General features: G+C 34.4%; 1 protein-coding gene across 3 annotated transcripts in view; it reads right to left on the reverse strand.

Moving 5' to 3' along the window:
• Positions 1–19,764, reverse strand: part of LOC108737757 (dopamine D2-like receptor) — a 53,187-nt gene extending 33,423 nt beyond the window's left edge. Inside the window, exons 1-5 of one of the 3 annotated variants that reach the window (XR_003232015.1) lie at positions 19,646–19,750; positions 16,101–16,353; positions 8,261–8,529; positions 4,329–4,496; positions 1,483–1,670 (exon numbers count right to left, since the gene is read on the reverse strand). Coding sequence is in view for 2 of the 3 variants with exons in the window: in XM_025978945.1 (XP_025834730.1) it covers positions 1,483–1,670; positions 4,329–4,496; positions 8,261–8,529; positions 16,101–16,353; positions 19,646–19,704 (937 nt within the window). In the remaining variant the exon portion in view is untranslated. Of the gene's footprint in view, positions 1–1,482; positions 1,671–4,328; positions 4,497–8,260; positions 8,530–16,100; positions 16,354–19,645 lie in introns of all 3 variants that reach the window. The other 2 variants (XM_025978945.1, XM_025978944.1) reach the window with 2 other exon arrangements.
• Between the last annotated feature and the right edge of the window lie 552 nt (positions 19,765–20,316).

Consider the following 20,316-nt stretch of genomic DNA (forward strand, 5'->3'; position numbering starts at 1 on the left):
TTGACTCGAATGTATCGAAAATTAGAAATTTCTTGTATAGGTTTTCGTTTTCGTCTTCTATTTTTATGTTAGTTCTAATTCTACTTTTACATCCCTTGCGTTGATACTTTTGTATTATTTTTATTAATTAAATGACCATAAAATTCTTTTTTATATCGGCTGCCACAAAGAAAGATGAAGTTGTTATCCCTAAATTTCATTTTTTTTTCATACATTTACATACATTTCTGTGATATTATACATACAGTAAGTATATATAAAACCATTTTTTCCTAAAGTTTATTTTATTTTTATTTATGATGTCGCCTTAGTCTCAGTCATCTCGACGGATTCTTTTCAAATTTATCATGTCTCACAAGTACTTTACACTTATTTTTTTCTTTTCTTTTTTCTTTTCGTCGTTAAGTATATATCTATAGGTATACATACGAGGTCTATTCAAAAAGTATCGCAAATTTTGTGTTTTTCCAAAAATTATTTATATATTCATGAATATCTATTTTGTCCCTTCCAAAGTAATCCCCAACAGATATTATACACTTGAGCTAACGTTTTCTCCAATCCTCGAAGCACTTCAAACAGTCACAAATTGAGCATGACTTGCAGGTAATTGACTGTTCTACCCTGTGGCAAGAACACATGATGCACCACGCCCCTGCAATCGAAGAAAACTAAGCAAAACCTTCACATTCGACCTAACTTGGCGAGCTTTTTTCGGTTTTGGCTCGTGCGGCAGTTTCCATAGGGATGATTGAGCTTTGGTTTCCGCGTCATAACCATAAATTCTTGACTCGTCACCAGTTATGACCCTCTAGAGCAACAGAGTCCAACAGCTCGCCAGCAATATTAATGCGATGCTGTTTTTGGTCGAAAGTGAGCAATTTTGGTACGAATTTCGCGGCGACCCGTCACATGCCCAAATCATTGGTAAAAATCGAATGGCAGAAACCAATCGATATGTTTAGGTCCTCAGCAACTTCTCTAACGGTGATTCGACGATTGGCCAATACTATTTTCTTCATTTCATCAATGTTTTCGTCTGTTGTTGACGTGCTCGGGCGTCCGACACGCTCTTCGTCGTTAACATCTTCTCGGCCCTCTGAGAACATTTTGTATCACCGATAAACGTTACTTCGGTCCAAGGTAGCTTCACCATATGCCACAGTTAACAGTCGGAATGCGTCCGCGTCCTTAATTTTGTTTTTCATACAAAATTTGATACAGATTCTTTGATCCATTTTTTGGAATAAGCTAAAATTGAAGACGAACAAAACACGTGCAAGCAAAGCAGCAGCTGTCAAAAATTAATTGAGCATTCAACATAGCCGAATTTGTAGGTATAAGTGAGAGGCATAAGTACCGACATAATGCTACAAAAAAAACGAAAATCGAATATACCTGACCCGCGGAAATTGAAAATTCGCGATGCTTTTTGAATAGACCTCGTATAAGTAAGCATATGTGTGTGCAAGTTTCGCTTACCTAATACTATCGCTAATGTTTTGGTGGCTTTTCTTTCTTTTTTCGCCGTCGACTTTTCCCGTTTTTTACGGCTTGCCTTGTTGACTTTATAGATCGTAAACCTCGACGCGGCTAATGCTTTCTTCTCCTTCTTTGATCCTGTTGATCGACAGTTGTCACTTTCGGTGCTTATAACTGCCGAAACGGTCCTGTAACAGAGAGAGAAAAAAATCAATAAACAAAAAGGCATTTAGCGATAATCCATCATTTTGCACAATAATCCATTTTATAAAGCGACTTTACGAACATACTGTATGAAATTACAGAGCATTTTAATGACCTTTTGATTGAAATGTTAATATGAACCATTTTATTAATAGAATTGTCAACTGTAATTAATTTTTCTGCGACCTTCTAAATATTTTTCACCTCGACCTACTTGTGGAAATCACCGCTTTACTAGGAAGTCATTTCTACAGAAACCATTCCCTAAATTATTAGGGAATTATCTATCATAACTACTCACACAGGTTTAGTAAGTAAACCAATGATGGGGTGTTTTTAAATAAATATAACTTTATTAATAGATATAAAAATTTACAAAAATACATCTTCATTTATACTTATAGGCATTATAATACGCGCTTAGGTATCGAAGTATTTCTTCATACAATTTCTATAGATCTTCTCAATCCTGTCGTATTTTTAATTCTACACATATAGAGTTTCCTTTTGATCAATCCTTAAACAGCAATGTTCCTCGGTGCCAGTTCACAATTCTACAGCATCGGTATCCAATTTTTATTAGGAATACACATATTTGAATTTTATCTCCATTGGATTTCTCAGAATCATATCATGGACAGAAGTGAGTTAATGGAACAACAACAAACTTAGAATTTGGGTACAGACGGCGGGCAAAATATTTTCTCAAAATGAAGACGAGTTTTAATATTATAAAAGACACCCGGTAATACCGTAAATCCTTTGGAGCGGTTTTACTTCTTTCCAAAAGGCTTCTTTTGGCCTCTGCGAATGAGTCGAAAACCGTGTATAAAACGAAGCTTTATTTATAGTGATGAATTGCTCCTACTTTTGATATTTCAATATTCCTTCCACTTAATCGATAAACTTTTACGTCTTGACCTTCGCCTTCAGTGTATTATTTATTGATGGTATAACTGACTTTCTTTTGACTGGTCTTCAGCCGTTTTGCCATAACATTTTGAGTTGGTGGATTTGGTTTGTTAGTGAGTTTATCAAGGATTTTTAGCTTAGCTGGTGTTACAACTAGATCTTTGGTTTTCTTTTTTTGTTTTTATCGCGATTATCATCACCTCACTGTAGCCAGATCTAAAAGGTTCTGGTAAATTTCGTGTACACAATAATAATTGGTATATTTACACGTTTTAAACGTTTTCTTGTATTCAGTTATCTATTACAGTGTTGGTTTTTATTTCGAAATTACACCACCCAGTTTTTTTTTTAAAGTGGGAAGTATTATTAAAAGAAAATGGAACAACCTTCTTCAGAGGTAATCGTTAATTTTTCATTTGAAACGTTGAAACATATAAAAATGCTCTCATTATTATTCTCATGAGGAAAACTCTTGCATCATCTGTAAATTGTAAAACGGATGTAATTCTCTATAAATCTTGGAGGCTTGCAGATGACTTGTAAGGTGCGCTCTTATAAAATTTAAGGTATTATCATCACGTGAACTCATCAATTTCTTGTGTGAAGTGTAAAATACTGGCCAAAAGACCGAAGAAACTTATGTGTCTCTTGACACTTTTGTTGAAGTATTTAACTGGAGCATTAGAGAAGATATACACACACCTACACAAGTATAAAGTATATAAGGTATCTACCCGGGGACTTACAACGATTCTATGGGGTAGCTTTATTTTATTCCTACTAGTGTTTTATGATTTCCTGGTAACAATCGCCTTCCTTTTATTTTATTAATGGCGATGGAACCAAAGAAAAAATTATTGCAAAATGGTTTGATTTTTGTTACTTTTATGGCGCGTATTTCATAAAATTGAACATTAAAGATACAAAAGCTGAAGGATGTTAAAGTTTAGGTGCCCATGCATTAGAAAAAGAAAAATAAAATCAAAATAATTGTGATTTGCAAATAGATATTACATTTTTAGTTACTTTTTTGAGGAATCACTATTCCTAAATCTATTTTTCAACCATTTTAGTAACCTTTATGGGACACTTAAACTAAATCTGACGGAAATAAATTAAATGAACGAAATAGTTATACCGGCGCTATAAATAACTACAAAAGTAACCAATTCCACGAAACGTATTTCTTGTACAATCTGATCTTTTGATCTGCTTTTTACTGTATGATGTTTGATGCCCTTTTCAAAAAAAAAATCCTCAAAATGTGCACCTTTTAAACGGTTTTCATAGCGCGTGTTCTTGTTAAGGTTAAATGTAATAATTAAAGAATGTACGATTTAATACAGATTAAAATCAATATTCTAAGACTAATTACTTACCGAAGACCGGTTACTAATATTGTATGGAATTTTTTTTAAGATGAATTCTAAACTTTGTCCGACGAATTTTTGAGAATCATGTTGAAAAAAATAAGAAAGAAAACACATTGCAAAAGTTTCCGATTTCGCTCAGAGTAAAATTCGTTTTATGATGTGAAACTTTTCAAGTGTGCTTTATTTCTTGTTTACTTCATAAGATCTTTTCAGGATGTTCGTGATTTCGCTAATCTTTAGTCTGAACTTTGAAGTATAAAACTCGGACGTATGATTTTTTTCTGCGTCTTCAATAACTCCCCCGAATGTGTGTTGTGAAGTATGGAAATGATGAAAGACGTAGGCGGAAAAACTCACCTTAATTCCGCTTCGTTTGTGGAACCGTTCCTTCTTGTGTGAATAATGGACTTTCGTGGACTGTCTGTTACAATTTCTGTTTGGCTCGGTACATAACCCGAATCGTTATTTCCATTCGGGTCTCCTAGTCGAGATGGTGTGGTTAGGGATGCCATAACGGTCGTAATTCTGTAGGATAGAGAGAGAGAGAAAGAGAGAATAAGCAGGTAAAGTTTGTCCCGGATATACTACTTTATGAGCCCATAAAACTTGCTTACAAAGTTGAAGTGCAAATACATTTTGCAGAAGATACTCAACAATCCCGTTTCTTTGTATCAATTAAGTAGGTAGGTACAGTAATGTTAATTGAAATTGGACATGTTTGCAACCCGTCATACATAAATAACCAGAGGTCTTAGTAGAATTAAGGCAGTTTCATTTAGCGGATTACAGGTTTTAGTTACCTACATATAAAGTTGGATGGGGGGTTGTAAACGAACAGATAATTTAGAGGGGTTGGTAATTCTAAGCTAATTTTAAGTGATACACAGTGGCCTGTTCTGTCCGATTTACAACTTGGTACCCATGTCCTATGAAAAGATAACAATAATACTGATAGTGATTAGAGAGACGAGGGTACACATACCATAAAAAATCACCCCAAAATAGCCACTAAATTGACCATTTCTTCTTGTACCTATGTACAGACACAGAAAACGGTAATACCAATTTTTTTATTAAACTATATTTTTAATAAAAGGCAAAATTTACAAAAAATGCTGTCATATCTGAATCCAGTTTTATCGTGCAGGTCCAAATAATTAATTAATGAATTGGAAACAGAAGAACAATTATTGACACCGTCACCGTAACGTGATAATTTATTAATTGTTGTAATTGTTTAGTTTATGTATAATAACTAGCTTTCATGAAGGCGGCATAAGAAACTTACAGAGGCCACATGCGGCCTCGAGAACGTATGTAGCCCACCATTGGTATTAGGTATAGTCAATAGCGCCATTAGGGCAACATGTCGGACTGACTTTGCCCCTGCGGTATTGTCAACTATAAAAGGTAAATAGCTGCATAATAAGCTATATAATTAACATAATTTCTTCATCATCATCATAAGGTCGTCAGTCCTAAGACTGGTTGGACACGTACCTTCACTCTTTCCTATCCTGAGCTAAACTTCGCATTTCCCTAAAACTAGAACAGCCCACATCCTTAACTATTTGCGAACAGTAATCTAACCTAGGTCTACCTCTACCCCTCCTAACTCCTGTTTCTGCCTCTAATATGTCTCTGACTAGACCTTCATGCCTGAGAAGGTGTCCTACCAACCTATCTCGCCTATTTTTTATTGACTTCCATAGAGTCCTCTGTTCTCCTATTCTTTTTAATACCCCTTCATTTCTAGCCTTCTCTATCCACGGTATCCTCATCATTCGCCTGTAATACCACATTTCGAACGCTTCTAACCTTTTTTTTCCGCCCACTGTATCCCATCCACACCTGACGCCTTATTATTTTTTAAATTTTTTAATGCTACATCGAACTCTTCTCTCATTATGGGATAACCAAGCTCATCTATCTCCATACTATCTTCCTTCTCTAATATATCTCCTAACTCAGAGCCTGCGTATAGGTTCTCTAAATATTCTTTCCACCTATCTGCCTTTTCCTCATTTTCGATCAAAATGACCCCTGCCTCGTTTCTTATATTATTACTACTGTATCCTACATCCTTATATTATACGTCTCATCGGTTTTACCTACTTCAAACTTTTCTTCTACTTCTTTACACATCCTATCAATCCACTGTTCCTTAGCTGCTCTACACTTCCTAATTATTTCCCACTTTATAGCTTTATATCTTTTTTGCCCTTCTTCGTCTGTCCTGTTTTTGTAATTTCGCCTTTCGTCTATTAATCCTACTATCTCATTTGTTATCCAGGGTTTCCTACTTTCGTTTTGTTTAAGACCTAGTATATCTGCAGCTGCTAACTTTAGGCACGTCTTATGCAGTTACATTCTGTCTCTACGTCCCCGTCATTCGTTTTTCCCGCCGCCTTTAGTGTTTCGTCTGTCCTTTTACCTAGTCTATCACGCGTTTCGTCACATTTTAGCTTTTCTAAGTCAAGACGTCTCCTAGCTTCCCTTTTTTCAGAATTTTGAATTTAATATTTCTATAATAATAATTTCTTAAACGCAAATAAAAAAAAAATGGAGGCACCAAAAAACGCTACGTTTTCATGTTCTTCACGTACCTATAGTAAAGATCTTTGGCTAATAAAAAGTATTTTACACCTAGCGGTATCTAATTCATACTTTACAGCCCATAATTTCTTAGCTAAAAGCGCTATTAATTCGTGATTGCGTTCACTTTGCTAAATTAATTTACGGTCTTATGGAGCAGCAATTTTGCGGCTGGATTTAAAGTACAAGAACAGCGCAGATTCAACTTTCAAATATTAATGATAATAATAATGAAGCTGTTTATGAAAAATATGCTCAATGTTGGCACTGTTAATTATGAATTTTTATGTCGAAAACGGTTCAGTGTCCATAATAATAAAAATCAGTGGAAAGATAATAAGCGGTTCTCCCAATTTTGACACTTTTAGATAAAACTAAAGTGTTAGAAGACTTCATGAAACTTTAAAATTCGAAGTTTCGCACTTTATGTTTGCTTGACAAAATGAAACAAGGGTAGTAAGTCAATAAGTGTCTTCGCTAGAAATACCGCAAAGTTCTTTGTATACAAATCGCTTTGAGAAGTTTGAATGCGGTGCATTGTCTCCATAACCCATTTTGTGAATAAACTATTTAGCTACAACATTTTAAAACGAAATGCTTTAGTCGTCGAGGAGTAAAGTTGAACCTGATAGTTAATGAGCGAGAAGATAAAAATTTTCTTTAGAATTCTTTTGTTGAGTCAAGAAAAGACATTCCATTCGGGTTTAAAGTTAAGTTACTTATTAATCACTTAAACGTTAAAATAGCAAGATATTAAATCATTCTAAAATTAAATTTAATTAAAATTGTAAACATTGTGCTTATTGAACAGGACATCTTTCAGACGCTGTTGAGGAGAATAATAGAGATTTGATTCCAACAAGATTATAAGTTAAGTCCATCCAGTTTCATTTTAATTAAACAAAATTAAATTAGTAAGATTAATACCGTTTTGCAAAAAGATTACTAAAAGAAGCTTGAAATTTTAAACGAACTATTCAACGAATATCAACACAAATCCCCGTTTAAAGATGTACATACAATATTAGATACAAGTAGTCCTTAATGGAAAAATTAAAAAAAAAATACTCGTTTATAATGTGGCCTCAGTATCTGATGCTACAAATTTTTACAGTATATAAAAAAAGGACTAATCTTTTCAAACAATTGAAATGGTACTTTACATAATTTTTGAAATATTTTAATAATGTGTTTGGACTAATTTAATTCAAATTTAATAGAACCATGACAAGAGGGCGTCATCTCCCTTAACCCTCATTGTGTATACATTATCAATGCTTTTAATATACTTAGGGATGCTCTGTCTAGCAGCCTTAGTCTTGCGAAAATGCAAGGTCAAGACCAAGATTGTCTTTATGCTGGCAAGATCAAGACTAACACTAAGATCAAGACAGGTTATCGGTAAGTAGTACAAATTGATGTTTTAACTGTACGATTAAGTCCTGCTATTAATCCTCTTGGAAAGAGGTAAGATTTAATGGTCGTTTCACAGAACAATATTCGATATTTGTCGATTCAGAATAGAAGAAATAATTATCTGAGTATATAAGTCTTTATTCTACTAAGTCTTGACCATGGTCTTGCCTTGTTCGTCATTAGATGTACATAGCGCTTATAAGTATCGAATCCTTTGCGATAACTATATGTCATTTTATTGATTTTAGAGAATGGTTATGGCTGATAAAAAAACTTACGCTGCTTCTTCGACGACAGTTCCCAAAATAAATTCGGTACTTTTATCGTTGGCGATAACGCTGCAGTCGTGGTCAACTCCATTATCTTCCTCATCGGCAGACCCAGACCCGGTGTTAGTCACTTGCTCGTCAATAGTTGAAGTCGGTCCGAGCGCCGTTTCCGCTAACTTTCGCGTATTCGCCACGTTCTCTATTACGAAACCAGGTTTTATATCTCGAGGAAAGGGTTTTCGGTTCATTTTTGCTTTTATTGCTCGTTTCCGCAGGGCCTGCAAATAAAAACGACAAAAATTTACAACAAATCAATTTTTACACTTTCGGTTTCTCTCTCTCATATATGTACCCATATAAAGGTATAATAATAAAACCAAATTTTCTAGAATTGAATTTAAGGCCGGGGTTTCAATAGTAAAATCGCAAGTAAATAAAAGTTTATAAAACAAACTAATCTATATTTTTATAGGAAGGTTTGTTACTACATAATAAATGCGTTAATTTGGTCAGACCAGCCGGATTACTTTAAACAAATATTTATTCATGTACGCGAATTTAGAGAGTTTTACAATGTGGCTATCTGCAAATACTACATTAATCATGTGGAGAGGCTCGAGACAATTAAAATCCTATCAATTATTACGTTACTGCTAATCAATATGCCTACTCTGTTGTTAATTGAAATGAATTCAAACTTTCGCGGATAATTTATTAACTATAATGACTGACTGGTGTAATAAAATGTATACCAATTAAAAAATATAATGGCCTGCTACAGTAATTAAAAGAAAAAGCACTGCATCAATAACAATGGGGGAAAAATTGACTGTCTACTACCTAACAATAACGGTAAACATAGATGAATGACTTGTGACAGAATCCTGATCAAGAACTTATTGTTCAGTTAGGTGTGCGTGCCTTATCATTATGCTATGCCACGGGCTGAGTTTGACAAGGCGATATCCTTAATTAAAACGTATCTTGTCAAACATTAATGAGCATATGATAGTCACTATTATTATTACTTGTAACAAATCTCTGCAGACGGCGCTTACTGCGCTGTTTGACGTTATTTATTCATAACTCAATTAGAATAGTTCATAGAAATTTTTGAAGTTGCTACACATACATAATAGAATATATGAGTGAAAATGCGTATTTTAAATGCAAGATGTCGTATTCCTGCTACTTGCAATTTAAATAGGACTCTGTCTACATTATCATCATCATCATAATGTCGTCAGTCCTAAGACGGTTGGACACGCACCTCCACTCTTTCCGATCCTGCGCTAATCTTCGCATTTCCCTAAAGTTAGAAAAAACTAAAAAAACTTTTGGGTGTTTCATTCCCACCAGCTAGTAATGCTGGTGGGCGGGCAGTCCCTCCGGACTATGCCGGAAGGTAGGGCGGAAGTCCCTCTTCAGCCTGCTTTCAGGAATCGTGGGAATGGGTGGGTGGTGGTTCGGGTGAGAAAGATGAGACGGACGAAATGAAGACAGAAGGGAGTGAAAGATTATCTGTGGAATATTACTGCCTCAGCATTTGCCTAAGTGATCCAAGGAAAGCACAGAAAAACTTGGACCAAGGTAGACGGACCCGGAATCGAACCGGCGTCCTCCCGAATGCTAAGCAATGGTCTAGACCTCTAGGCCATGCCGCTCGGTCTAAAGTTAGAGCAACCCATATCCTTACCTATTTATGAACAGTATTCTAATCTAGGTCTATCTCTACCTCTCCTAACTTCCGTTTCTGCCTCTGATATGTCTCTGACTAGACGTTCATGCCAGAGAAGGTGTCCTACTAACCCATCTCGTCTATTTCTTATTGACTTCCATAGTCCTCCGTTCTCTTACTCTTTCTAATACCTCATCATTTCTAACCTTTTCTATCAATGTTAGACTCATAACACCACTTTTCGAACTCTTCTAACCTTTTCTTTTCCGCCGCGCCCACTGTCCATGTTTCTCACCCGTACAGCGCCCCGCTCCAAACATACACCTTTAACAACCTTTTTCGAATTTCTAGATTAACCGTTCGCGATCTTAGAAGTGACTTCTTTTTATTGAAGGCGACTCGACCCTGCGCTATCCTCTACTTTATATCCCTACTACTCCTTGTGTCCTGACTTATTTGTCTATGGAGAAAAAAAATATTTTGTACTTTTTTGTAATCACGTTTCGTTTTTTTAAACTATTCTTTCTATTTGTTGAACTAGTTTGATATACAGCCTGTTTCAAGTTCGAAGTTTTACGCTTATCATGGGTTTCCCCGTAATCTGTGAGAGTTACGATGAGCTGAAACAATTGCAGTGAGATAGTAATCCTTATCATTCGGTATTTTTAATTATAACTGAAACATTTTCAGTTAAACAAAATCCAAAATTTCACAAATCAAAAACGTAATCTACATTTCTATTGTATGTTTTACGCAATCGGGAGATTCCCAATGTTGAGCTGTAATGGAAAAGCACGAATCCTTAGAAGTGCCGAAGCATTGAAAGGATTTTCTCGATGACGTGATGTTTCCTCGTTGCGAGCGACCGATCGAGAAAAAGCAACGTTTTAAATGTTATCGTTTGATGGTTATAAACAGAGGGATGAACTTCTACTGGACCACTGCGCTGTAAAAGTGACGTACAATTCTTCCTTTAGCTTTCCACTTTAGACTTTCTCTCGGCAAAATAGAGAAAATATGTGCCGATAACTGCGCGAGATACGAAGTGTGAGATTGATGCCTCGGAAACGTTAAGTAAATTAAGATGGGTTTTAGTTCATGATTAACTTCTCCCAGTACGTATTGCTTCAAATGTAGCGAAACACGCTGTAGATTTGCTAGTTGGACTAAATTTAATTATTATCCTTTTCATTCTTTCTTCGTCAAAATTATACTTGTATGAATTCCAGTAGAAATAAACTTCGATTTTTATCTGCTCTCCCTTATAGACCTATCGCAATTTCATCCGATTTTAAGTTCAGCTTTAATTAAAAAAAATTGAAGTAAAAGACCATTACTTTCACAATCAGATTATCGGTAAGTAGGACAAATTGATGTGTTAACTGAGCGATTAGGTCCTGCTATTAATCCCTCTAGAAAGAGCTGAGATTTAATGGTCGTTTCACAGAACAATATTCGATATTTGTCGATTCAGAATAGAAGAAATAATTATCTAAGTATATGAGATTGACTCTAAGTAAATCATAATGTTTTTAAATAAAGAATTTTGATCCATAATTAATATTTCGAATTTCTAAATTAATCTTAATCTAATCGCGAACATAAAAGTGACTTCCTTTTATTAAAGGCGACTCGACTCTGCGCTATCCTCTGCTTTATATCCCTGCTACTCCTTCCGTCCTGACTTATCTGACTTCCTAGATACCTAAAATCCGTCACTTCTTCTAATTTTTCGTCTCCTATCTTTATATTCGCTCTTTCTCTACTTTTTCTTCCCTTACATACCACTATTTTTGTTTTACTTTTATTTATTTTTATACAGTACTGTTTTGTCAATAGCGGTTCCATTTTATTTAAAGCTATCTCTAACTCCTCCTTGCCAAATGCTAATACTGCTATATCATCTGCAAATCTAAGCATATTAATATTTTGCCCCTGTATATCTATCCCTACAGTTGTAAAGTTTCTCTTTTTAAAAAGTGATATCTTTTTCTCTGTGTTACATAAAGTATACTAATCATTGTTATCCACTTTAAATCAGTTACGAACTACCAATTAAAATAAACTTTGTTTGAAAAATGCTGAATAGTACTGGTAACTACCAAGGATATTTTCTCTGTGTGAAAATGAAAGTAGGTTAAGTATTTTTATGACGTCTCACGTTTTTCCTTCTTTTTTGTTTGCTTCCTACAGCAATTCATCATAATACATCATAGTAATTTTCCTTGTAGGTAAACAATCACAGAAATACAGAAAATTTTGCGAAGGAAGTTGACGGATTTGTATTAAAAATCCGCACGGCAAAATCCTACGCATATCAGAGGGTAAAGTTAAATTTTCTTCTAGGAAAAGAAATACAGGGTTAAACTACTTAATTGAAATTATTATTTTCGATTTTAATCAGGTTGTGTATCTTACAGTAGTAGTAAAGTTAAAAAGAGTTGTATTGGAAGAATGCGATAATGATCTCATAACCTTCATATCAAAATTGATTCTTATAATCCTTTTCCTCTAAAACGGACTAAATGGAATTTTTAAATATCAATTACGATTTTTTGCTAATATTTAATGAGACGTACCAATGAAAAACTTGAACGCACAGAGGCGAATTTACTTTAATGAGACGGAAACAAATTAATACTTATTTATTACGATTTCACTTTTTTGAAAACCAACAACTTTAATTAACTAACATATTTTCGGTGAGATTAATTAATGGTAATTGCTTTTTGGTTTTCTATATAATCATTGAGAAAAATATAAATTTACGCAGGAAATTTAAAGATCGATAATAAAAACAATAATATAACATTCTATAAAATATTAGCACCTCTAATATAGAGCAAATTGATGTCACTTTTGATACAACCCTCGTAAAATAAACAACGTTTGTTGAGGAAGCGAATCGCNAAAAATATAAATTTACGCAGGAAATTTAAAGATCGATAATAAAAACAATAATATAACATTCTATAAAATATTAGCACCTCTAATATAGAGCAAATAGATGTCACTTTTGATACAACCCTCGTAAAATAAACAACGTTTGTTGAGGAAGCGAATCGCTTTGGAATAAAATGCAGTATAGTAACTCATTGGGCGTATAATAAAAATGCCTCGCTATCTTGTTGCAATAATTAAAAACAAAAGAATCTGTAAGCTTATTTAAAATAGGTGAACGAAGAAGCTGAAGGGTAGTAATAATAAAGCACGATAGCAGAGTAGGTAATTCCGCATTGCGAAACTTTTACAACTAGTAGGTATCCTAGTGTAAGTATTACGTTACTAGTAGCTTCTTAATTTAAAAGCAGTAAACAATGTTCGGAATGCTATGTTATCTGGTTCTTCATTTAATTGTATACAGTGTGTTTCTGAACAATACGAAACCTTATAGTGAGTAAATCAGCGTGGTTAAAGGGCAAAAAGACTTTTAAGAAAACTGGACGAAGTTGCAATCCGAAGCTCCTTCAATTGGTGTAATGTTATTCCTTTTCTTTGTAAGTGTCCGCTGCAATTCCTACCTGACATCTCTTTTCTATGTTTACGATATTCCCTACAACGTCTGTTGTTAAATTGCGTTTGAATGTCAAAACTCGAATTTAGTTAACAACACTCAACTTTTCTTGGTGGAGGATAAAAACACGTTGGATATTAAATCTTAATAAATATATTTACAATACGAAGAATTTGACTCAAAGGTACAAAACTATGATGATGGTAAGGATAACTACAAAGTGTGTTTACTGTTGAACAACTTAAATCGAAGTCATACAAATACTGGATGTTACTTACTAACTACAAAAATTTAGAGGGGGTTGATAAATCAGAGCGTCAAGCGACCCTGGTTGTAAGAACTGTCCCCTTGCAGGTAGCGGGCAGTATCATAAAAATTAATATTCAGGAATTTAGAAAGTCAGTGACAATTTCTAGGTATAAAGATTCGTTTTGAAGATGAATTATTGAAACGTACAAAATAAAAATGATGAAACGAAATAAATATCTGAATGAACGTTACTTAAATATTACCTATTAACTGTAAATGTTAATAAGACGATGATTTACGAATACTGAAAATAATATGTATAACAATTAACTCCTACTTAACATCTGTCGTCAGTAAAAGTAGGCGTTCTGTCAACAACCGTTCTAGTCTAATTAGTAAGTTGAAAGAAGAAAGTAAATGCTACAGTTTTATTGCAGACTATGCAATTTTGAACGTCTTAAGTACATATCTGTGTTTGCCGTCTTAAACCTTAAAATTACTAACAATCAACGAATCTGTGTTCCTAATAAGGATCACTAAACATAAAAGATTTCGGACTTTGTGCAATGAGAAGGGGGGGGGGGAATAAGAGAGAGAGAGAGAAAGGAGCAAAAGGGTCGTTTCTAAAAGATTTCCGAAATTCGTGCGGCTCGGTCAAATTAATTGTTCTTTGACCGAATGTTCGGCTTTGGTTAAGGCCAAAAACAGGAGTTTCACTAAGTTTCGATTACAAAACTTACGACTTGGTGAAATTGAATCGGAAGGAATTTAAACATATACAATAAGTTCCCAGTTTAAATTTCTTTTCCTTAAATAGGGTAATATGATAGGCAGCACGTCAGAGGTTCTTATTTATTTAGGTATCTATATATACAACTTGATGCTTGTAATTTACCATTTATTAAATCACAATCGGAAGTTAATATGAAAAGGGAAAATGAATTGAGTAAAATTGAAAATAAAGCAGAAGCGTTGGCTCAGTTAAAGATATTTAAACGAAATTTATAGGGATAGGGTAGTCGTTAAAAAATATCCACCCTCCAGAACGTTACGCCGGAGAAGGTATAACTTAAAGTACCCTTAACCGCCTTTTTATCTACCCGTGTATATACTTAAGCTTTTAGTGATTTCCGTTGAGAATGTTGTCACCAGGTTTGGAAAATATGGAACAAAAGTAGTATTGCGGGAATGGCATCCCCTTTTCCACGTGGGAGCCGTTTGAAACATTTGCCAACAGAACTCACGTCACTAAATGTATTGGGAAATTAAATGAAATTGTTCAAATACTGAATCGTTTTGGCTCGGGGCCCACATATCACCCAACATAAAAACGAATAAATTTTCTAAAAGTTACCCCACTTCTAATTATTTAGCGAAGGAACAGTAGGGATATAAAGCAGAGGATAGCGCAGGGCCGAGTCGCCTTCAATAAAAAGAAGTCACTTCTATGCATGCTCGCGAGCGGTTAATTTAGAAATTGATTAGAAAAAGGTTGTTAATGGTGTATGGTTGGAGCGCGGCGTTGTACGGGTGCGAAACATGGACAGTGGGTGCGGCAGAAAAGAAAAGGTCAGAAGCGATCGAAATGTGGTGTAGCAGGCGAATGATGAGGATAACGTGGATAGAGAAGGTTAATATTAGAGGCAGAAACGGAAGTTAGGAGAAGTAGAGGTACACCTAGATTAGATTACTGTTTGCAAATAGTTAAGGATGTGGGTTGTTCTAGTTTTAGGGAAATGCGAGGATTAGCTCAGGATAGGAAAGAGTGGAGGTGCGTATCTAACCAGTTTTAGGACTGATGACCCTATGATGATGATGATGATGATTTACATATTTAGTTAGAATAACTTTATAATAAAATTGTATACTTCATTTACTTTCTGTAGAGATGTGCCCCTTCCAATGTCTTGGATGCGCGCTGGCAAAATCGTAGGTAGGGAGAAAAAAGCTCATTATACTCTCGACTCTTGTTCATTAAACATACTTTTTCATACAGTACCTGCCAAAAGTTTTGTTCAATCATGAATAGTAGTGCGAGTCGAAAACAAGCGTTAAAGCCTTTTATATGTCTTCAAATATAAATAAACATCTCGTTGATATTTTCAGTTGTAAATGGTACCAATAACAGCACATTTGAGCAATGGAATTGTAGTAGATAATATGGTCAATTTTTCCGTGCAGTACTGTACGGATTATAGTTCGGCCGAGAGTTGTCTCCTTCCTTTTCTGGCCTAGTGCTGTTCTTTTCTAGTCTGCGCCGGTCAAAATGAAGGTCACATCGCTACAGAAAGTAAACGAAGTATACTATTCTAAATTAATAGAACTTATCCATGTAAAATTTTAAGGCGACTACAGTAGTTTTTAACGTAAGTATAAATAGATAAGTGTACATATTTGATTAGGCTTACCTTGAATATGTTATAGTAGAGAAAAACCATTATAATACATGGGATATAAAAAGAGGATAAGCTTGAATAAATAATGAAGTCGCTGTTGTAGAAGAGACAAGCGTCAGGAACCCTGTCTGGTGTATTATTAAGACCTAAAACTATTGGAGATCCGATGGCTGCAGAAATAACCCACACAAGAGCTATCGTCAGCCACACCCTTCGATTGCTTTGGTGTTTCGCGTATTTAATGGGCTGAGTTACAGCAATATATCTGAAACAAAAAACAAAAGCTGCTTTCATCCCCAATAGACGTATTGACGAACAAATTGAATTCAATTTAAAAGAACACAATAAAAAGCTCAAACTCCAACGTTAAAACACGACACAGTAATAGTCCGTAGTATTTTTTCAGGGATGGTTCCCTTAAAGTTTCATTCTTCCGCAAGGACTTTCAAGGTACAATTAGACCTATTATCGCTTTGATGTCGAAATTAGGACATTCATGAACATACCTACACAACTATTATGAGCAATTATTTATTAATTAAAAAATTTTCTTGAAAATTTCGGTGAACACGCCGGGATAATTAAGAACAAAGGCTACAATTAAGCTACAATTCTAGTTTCACTGGTGTAGATTAATGAATTTTCATCTTTAAATTACACTTCTTCCATGTAGACGCAATTAGGGATGTTAACATATTTTTTTTTTTACAATAAATTAAACTCATATGCAAGGAAAAAAAAGGAAAGAGCGAATATAAGGATAGGAGACGGCGTTGTACGCGTGCGAAACATGGACAGTGGGCGCGGCGGAAAAGAAAAGGTTAGAAGCCTTCGAAATGTGGGTAGAAAAGGTTAGAAATGAAGAGGTATTAGAGAGAATAGGAGAACAGAGGACTCTATGGAAGTCAATAAAAATAGGCGAGATAGGTTGGTAGGACACCTTCTCAGGCATGAAGGTCTAGTCAGAGACATATTAGAGGCAGAAACAGGAGTTAGGAGGGGTAGAGGTAGAGCTAGATTAGATTACTGTTCGCATTTAGTTAAGAATGTGGGCTGTTCTAGTTTTGAGGTTTAGTTCAGGATAGGAAAAAGTGGAGGTACGTGTCCAACCAGTCTTAGGACTGACGACTCTATGATGATGAAACTCTTATATTTGTAATATACCTACATAAAACTTATGAAATGTAGGGGAAATATTACAATAGTATCTAATATTTTTAAAGATATCATCATGTTTTTGGTTGAATGTCTTTACACATTTTCACTATATTAAATTACTAAAGTCATGGAACAGAATTTTTGTTTTTTTACCACACATCAATTCATGTAGAACTAATGACATAGCGACTAATTGCGCGAATGAAATAACTTATCGTTCGGAAAGAAATTTGAATTGCCATTTTGAAATGTTCCGTGTCAATTTTGAAATTGAGAAAATATATAAAATAAGAAATTAATGTATCGATTCAATACTCGAAATGCTACAAATATTTGCTTCTAGTGATATTATTTCTTCAGAAATAACGGGAAGTCTCGATTCCCAGGAGGACGACTTGAGTGAATTAAGTTTATAACGAAGTTGAAGGGGCAAGCTTTCAAAGGAACGAGGTAAAACTTGAGGAAACCTACACTTTCAATTTAATGGTGTTATAGGAATCAACGTTTTTCAAATTTCCTAAGTAACTACCTAGCGTTCAATCGAAAAAAGAAAATCAATCTCCACGCAAGAGATGTAAAATTATTGTATATCAGTCATAATAAACTATTTTAATGATTCTGTTAGCTTTTCATATTACGCAGATAAATTGTTATTCCAGTTATATTATATTTGCCTAGGCAGATCGTTTAGGCATATTTTTACAACTATTATTTCAAATTGTTTGCCCAGGCAAATACTATTTTACTAACCAAATGTTATTTGCCTGACAGCTAATCAAGTGGTAGAGGTAATGTACAATTACCTTGAGAAGATAGAGTATGCAAACTTAATGGCCTACGAAATAATTTTCATAATTATTGTACAGCTCTAACCATAAATACATGTATATATAGATCTTCCGGCGAGTCAAGACGAAAAGCCATAAATCATTTTTACAACGGGGTAGGTACAAAGATGGAAAAGGATGCTTTCTCGACTAATACAATATACGATTCGATTCAGATGGAATTTAACATGATATTCGCAGTGCCGTACACAAAAATTACAAAGCGTTAAGAAAAAAAAATGTTTGCTTTACTAACCTGCTGTTAATTTTTTTTGCATTACTAACAATAGTCCATTTTTGCTAGTCAACACAAAACGATACCATTAGTGTCACAATAGAAATAAAGACCTGTTTGTTGATTACCAAATGAAATGAATCTGTTTACGAGTGAAGTAAGTATTCCTAAATGCTTATTAATAAAAATCGGTGCATATTTTCAATACAATTACAGTAAAAGGTAAGTAACAGATTATATATTATATAATAATTGTCCATATTAATTTCGCTTTTAGAGTTGACGAGAATACATATCCTTAACACGAAATTTACTGTGTCACTAATACCATTTTGTGTTGACTGTTGTATAAGTTATCAGCAAAATAGAAAATTGTTAGTGATGGAAAAGAATTTAACAGCAGATCGTATTGGCCGAGAAAGAGCCCGAAAGATCTATATTTATATGTAATAAGTTCTTTCTTGACGGATAAAGACAACACTTACGAAGTATCTATTCATACCTTCACCGTCTACATGTGCTTAAGTAATACTTGAATGCTCTTTGACTATTTAGGGCAAAAGCTTGATTTACAGGTGCCAGGTAGGACCTTTAGGACTTTGACTTTTACTTGACAATAAATTGGTTAAAGTTTACAGCTTTAAGTTGGTATAGGAACAAAAATTATAATAGATAAGGGTGGGAAAAGATATAAGACTTTTAAATAGGTTGGTCGTAAATTTTTTTGAAGTCACCTGAGTCTACTGCAATATATACTAGTCTTCGACATTTCTAGGGTATTTTGGCCATCATTGTCGCTAATTTATGTACCAACTTGGTAGATACCAAACATGTGTAGTCGAACATATTACGATGTTTCCAAATGGAAACAGTTGGAATAACTATTTTTCGTTTATAAAGTCTAGTTACTGTACGTCACAGTACATACATTGCTGGGTTTTAATCTGGCAAAAGCAATTTTGGTTCTGTTACTAACTAAACTTGTAAATCAAACTCAGCGTTTAACCTTGTAAACTTTCATGAAAAGTTAGTTGCGACAGGTCGCCAGGCAAACTCCACATACAATGTATCATGGACACAAAAGTTTTAAATATTCGAATAGCCTTTTTGGAATCACAGCTTTAAACGATTTTTTATAAGCTGATTTAGAGGTAGCATAATGTGTAGCTGAAACTGAAGAATTGTCCTTTAGTTTATAAAAGGTATAGTCGCCTTTTGAGACAAAACAATACATAAGCGTAATATACGGGGGTGGATGAAAAATAATTAGGAGTGAGAAAAACAAATTATAAAAGAACTGGCGCAGGATTAAAGATGAGAAAATTGCATCAACTTACCTATCTATCGAAATGGCAACTAAATTAAATATGGAAGAAGTGGAACAGGTAACATCCATGGCGATGTAAAAATCACACACAAAACTTGGAAGGGCCCAAGCACCATTTACCTGAAAAGAAAATACAATTTAAAAATTTATTCAAAAATGTTAAGAAATTGCAAGATCAAATTATTATTTTAACATTTTTTTTTGAGCCTGTACTAATTTGGACGGTTGTCCTTTATTTATTGGAGTTTTGAAGTAAAGAACCTTCTCACTGTAACCTGATATTTAAAAGATCAATGAAATGATGCTCTGATGCTGTCCTGATTCTGGTTAAAGGCTAGCAGGAGTAGGTCCTTCCATTTCCGATGCTCAATGTGTCCACAAATAACTTTTAGACCCGCATCAGAACAGCATCAGTTCACTTACTGATCACAAAAGCCTTTACCAAACTGATGCTTCTTGAATGTATTTGCCATTAAAATTTTTTGGACTACTAAACATCAGGAGTCTTATTCGGTGATGCCGAATTCCTTTCCGCAGGTAGTTTTGGTTAAAATATAGATGTCGAATTTCCTCCCGGGTACTAGCCGAGTTCCCTCCCGTTCATATCAACTCCGACAATTAAGTTAGCGACTACTTACCGATTTTATTTATCGAAAATAAATATATATTTATAGTGCACTT

This window comes from Agrilus planipennis, unplaced genomic scaffold (assembly GCF_000699045.2).
Source record: "Agrilus planipennis isolate EAB-ADULT unplaced genomic scaffold, Apla_2.0 scaffold185, whole genome shotgun sequence".
Lineage (NCBI taxonomy): Eukaryota > Metazoa > Arthropoda > Insecta > Coleoptera > Buprestidae > Agrilus > Agrilus planipennis.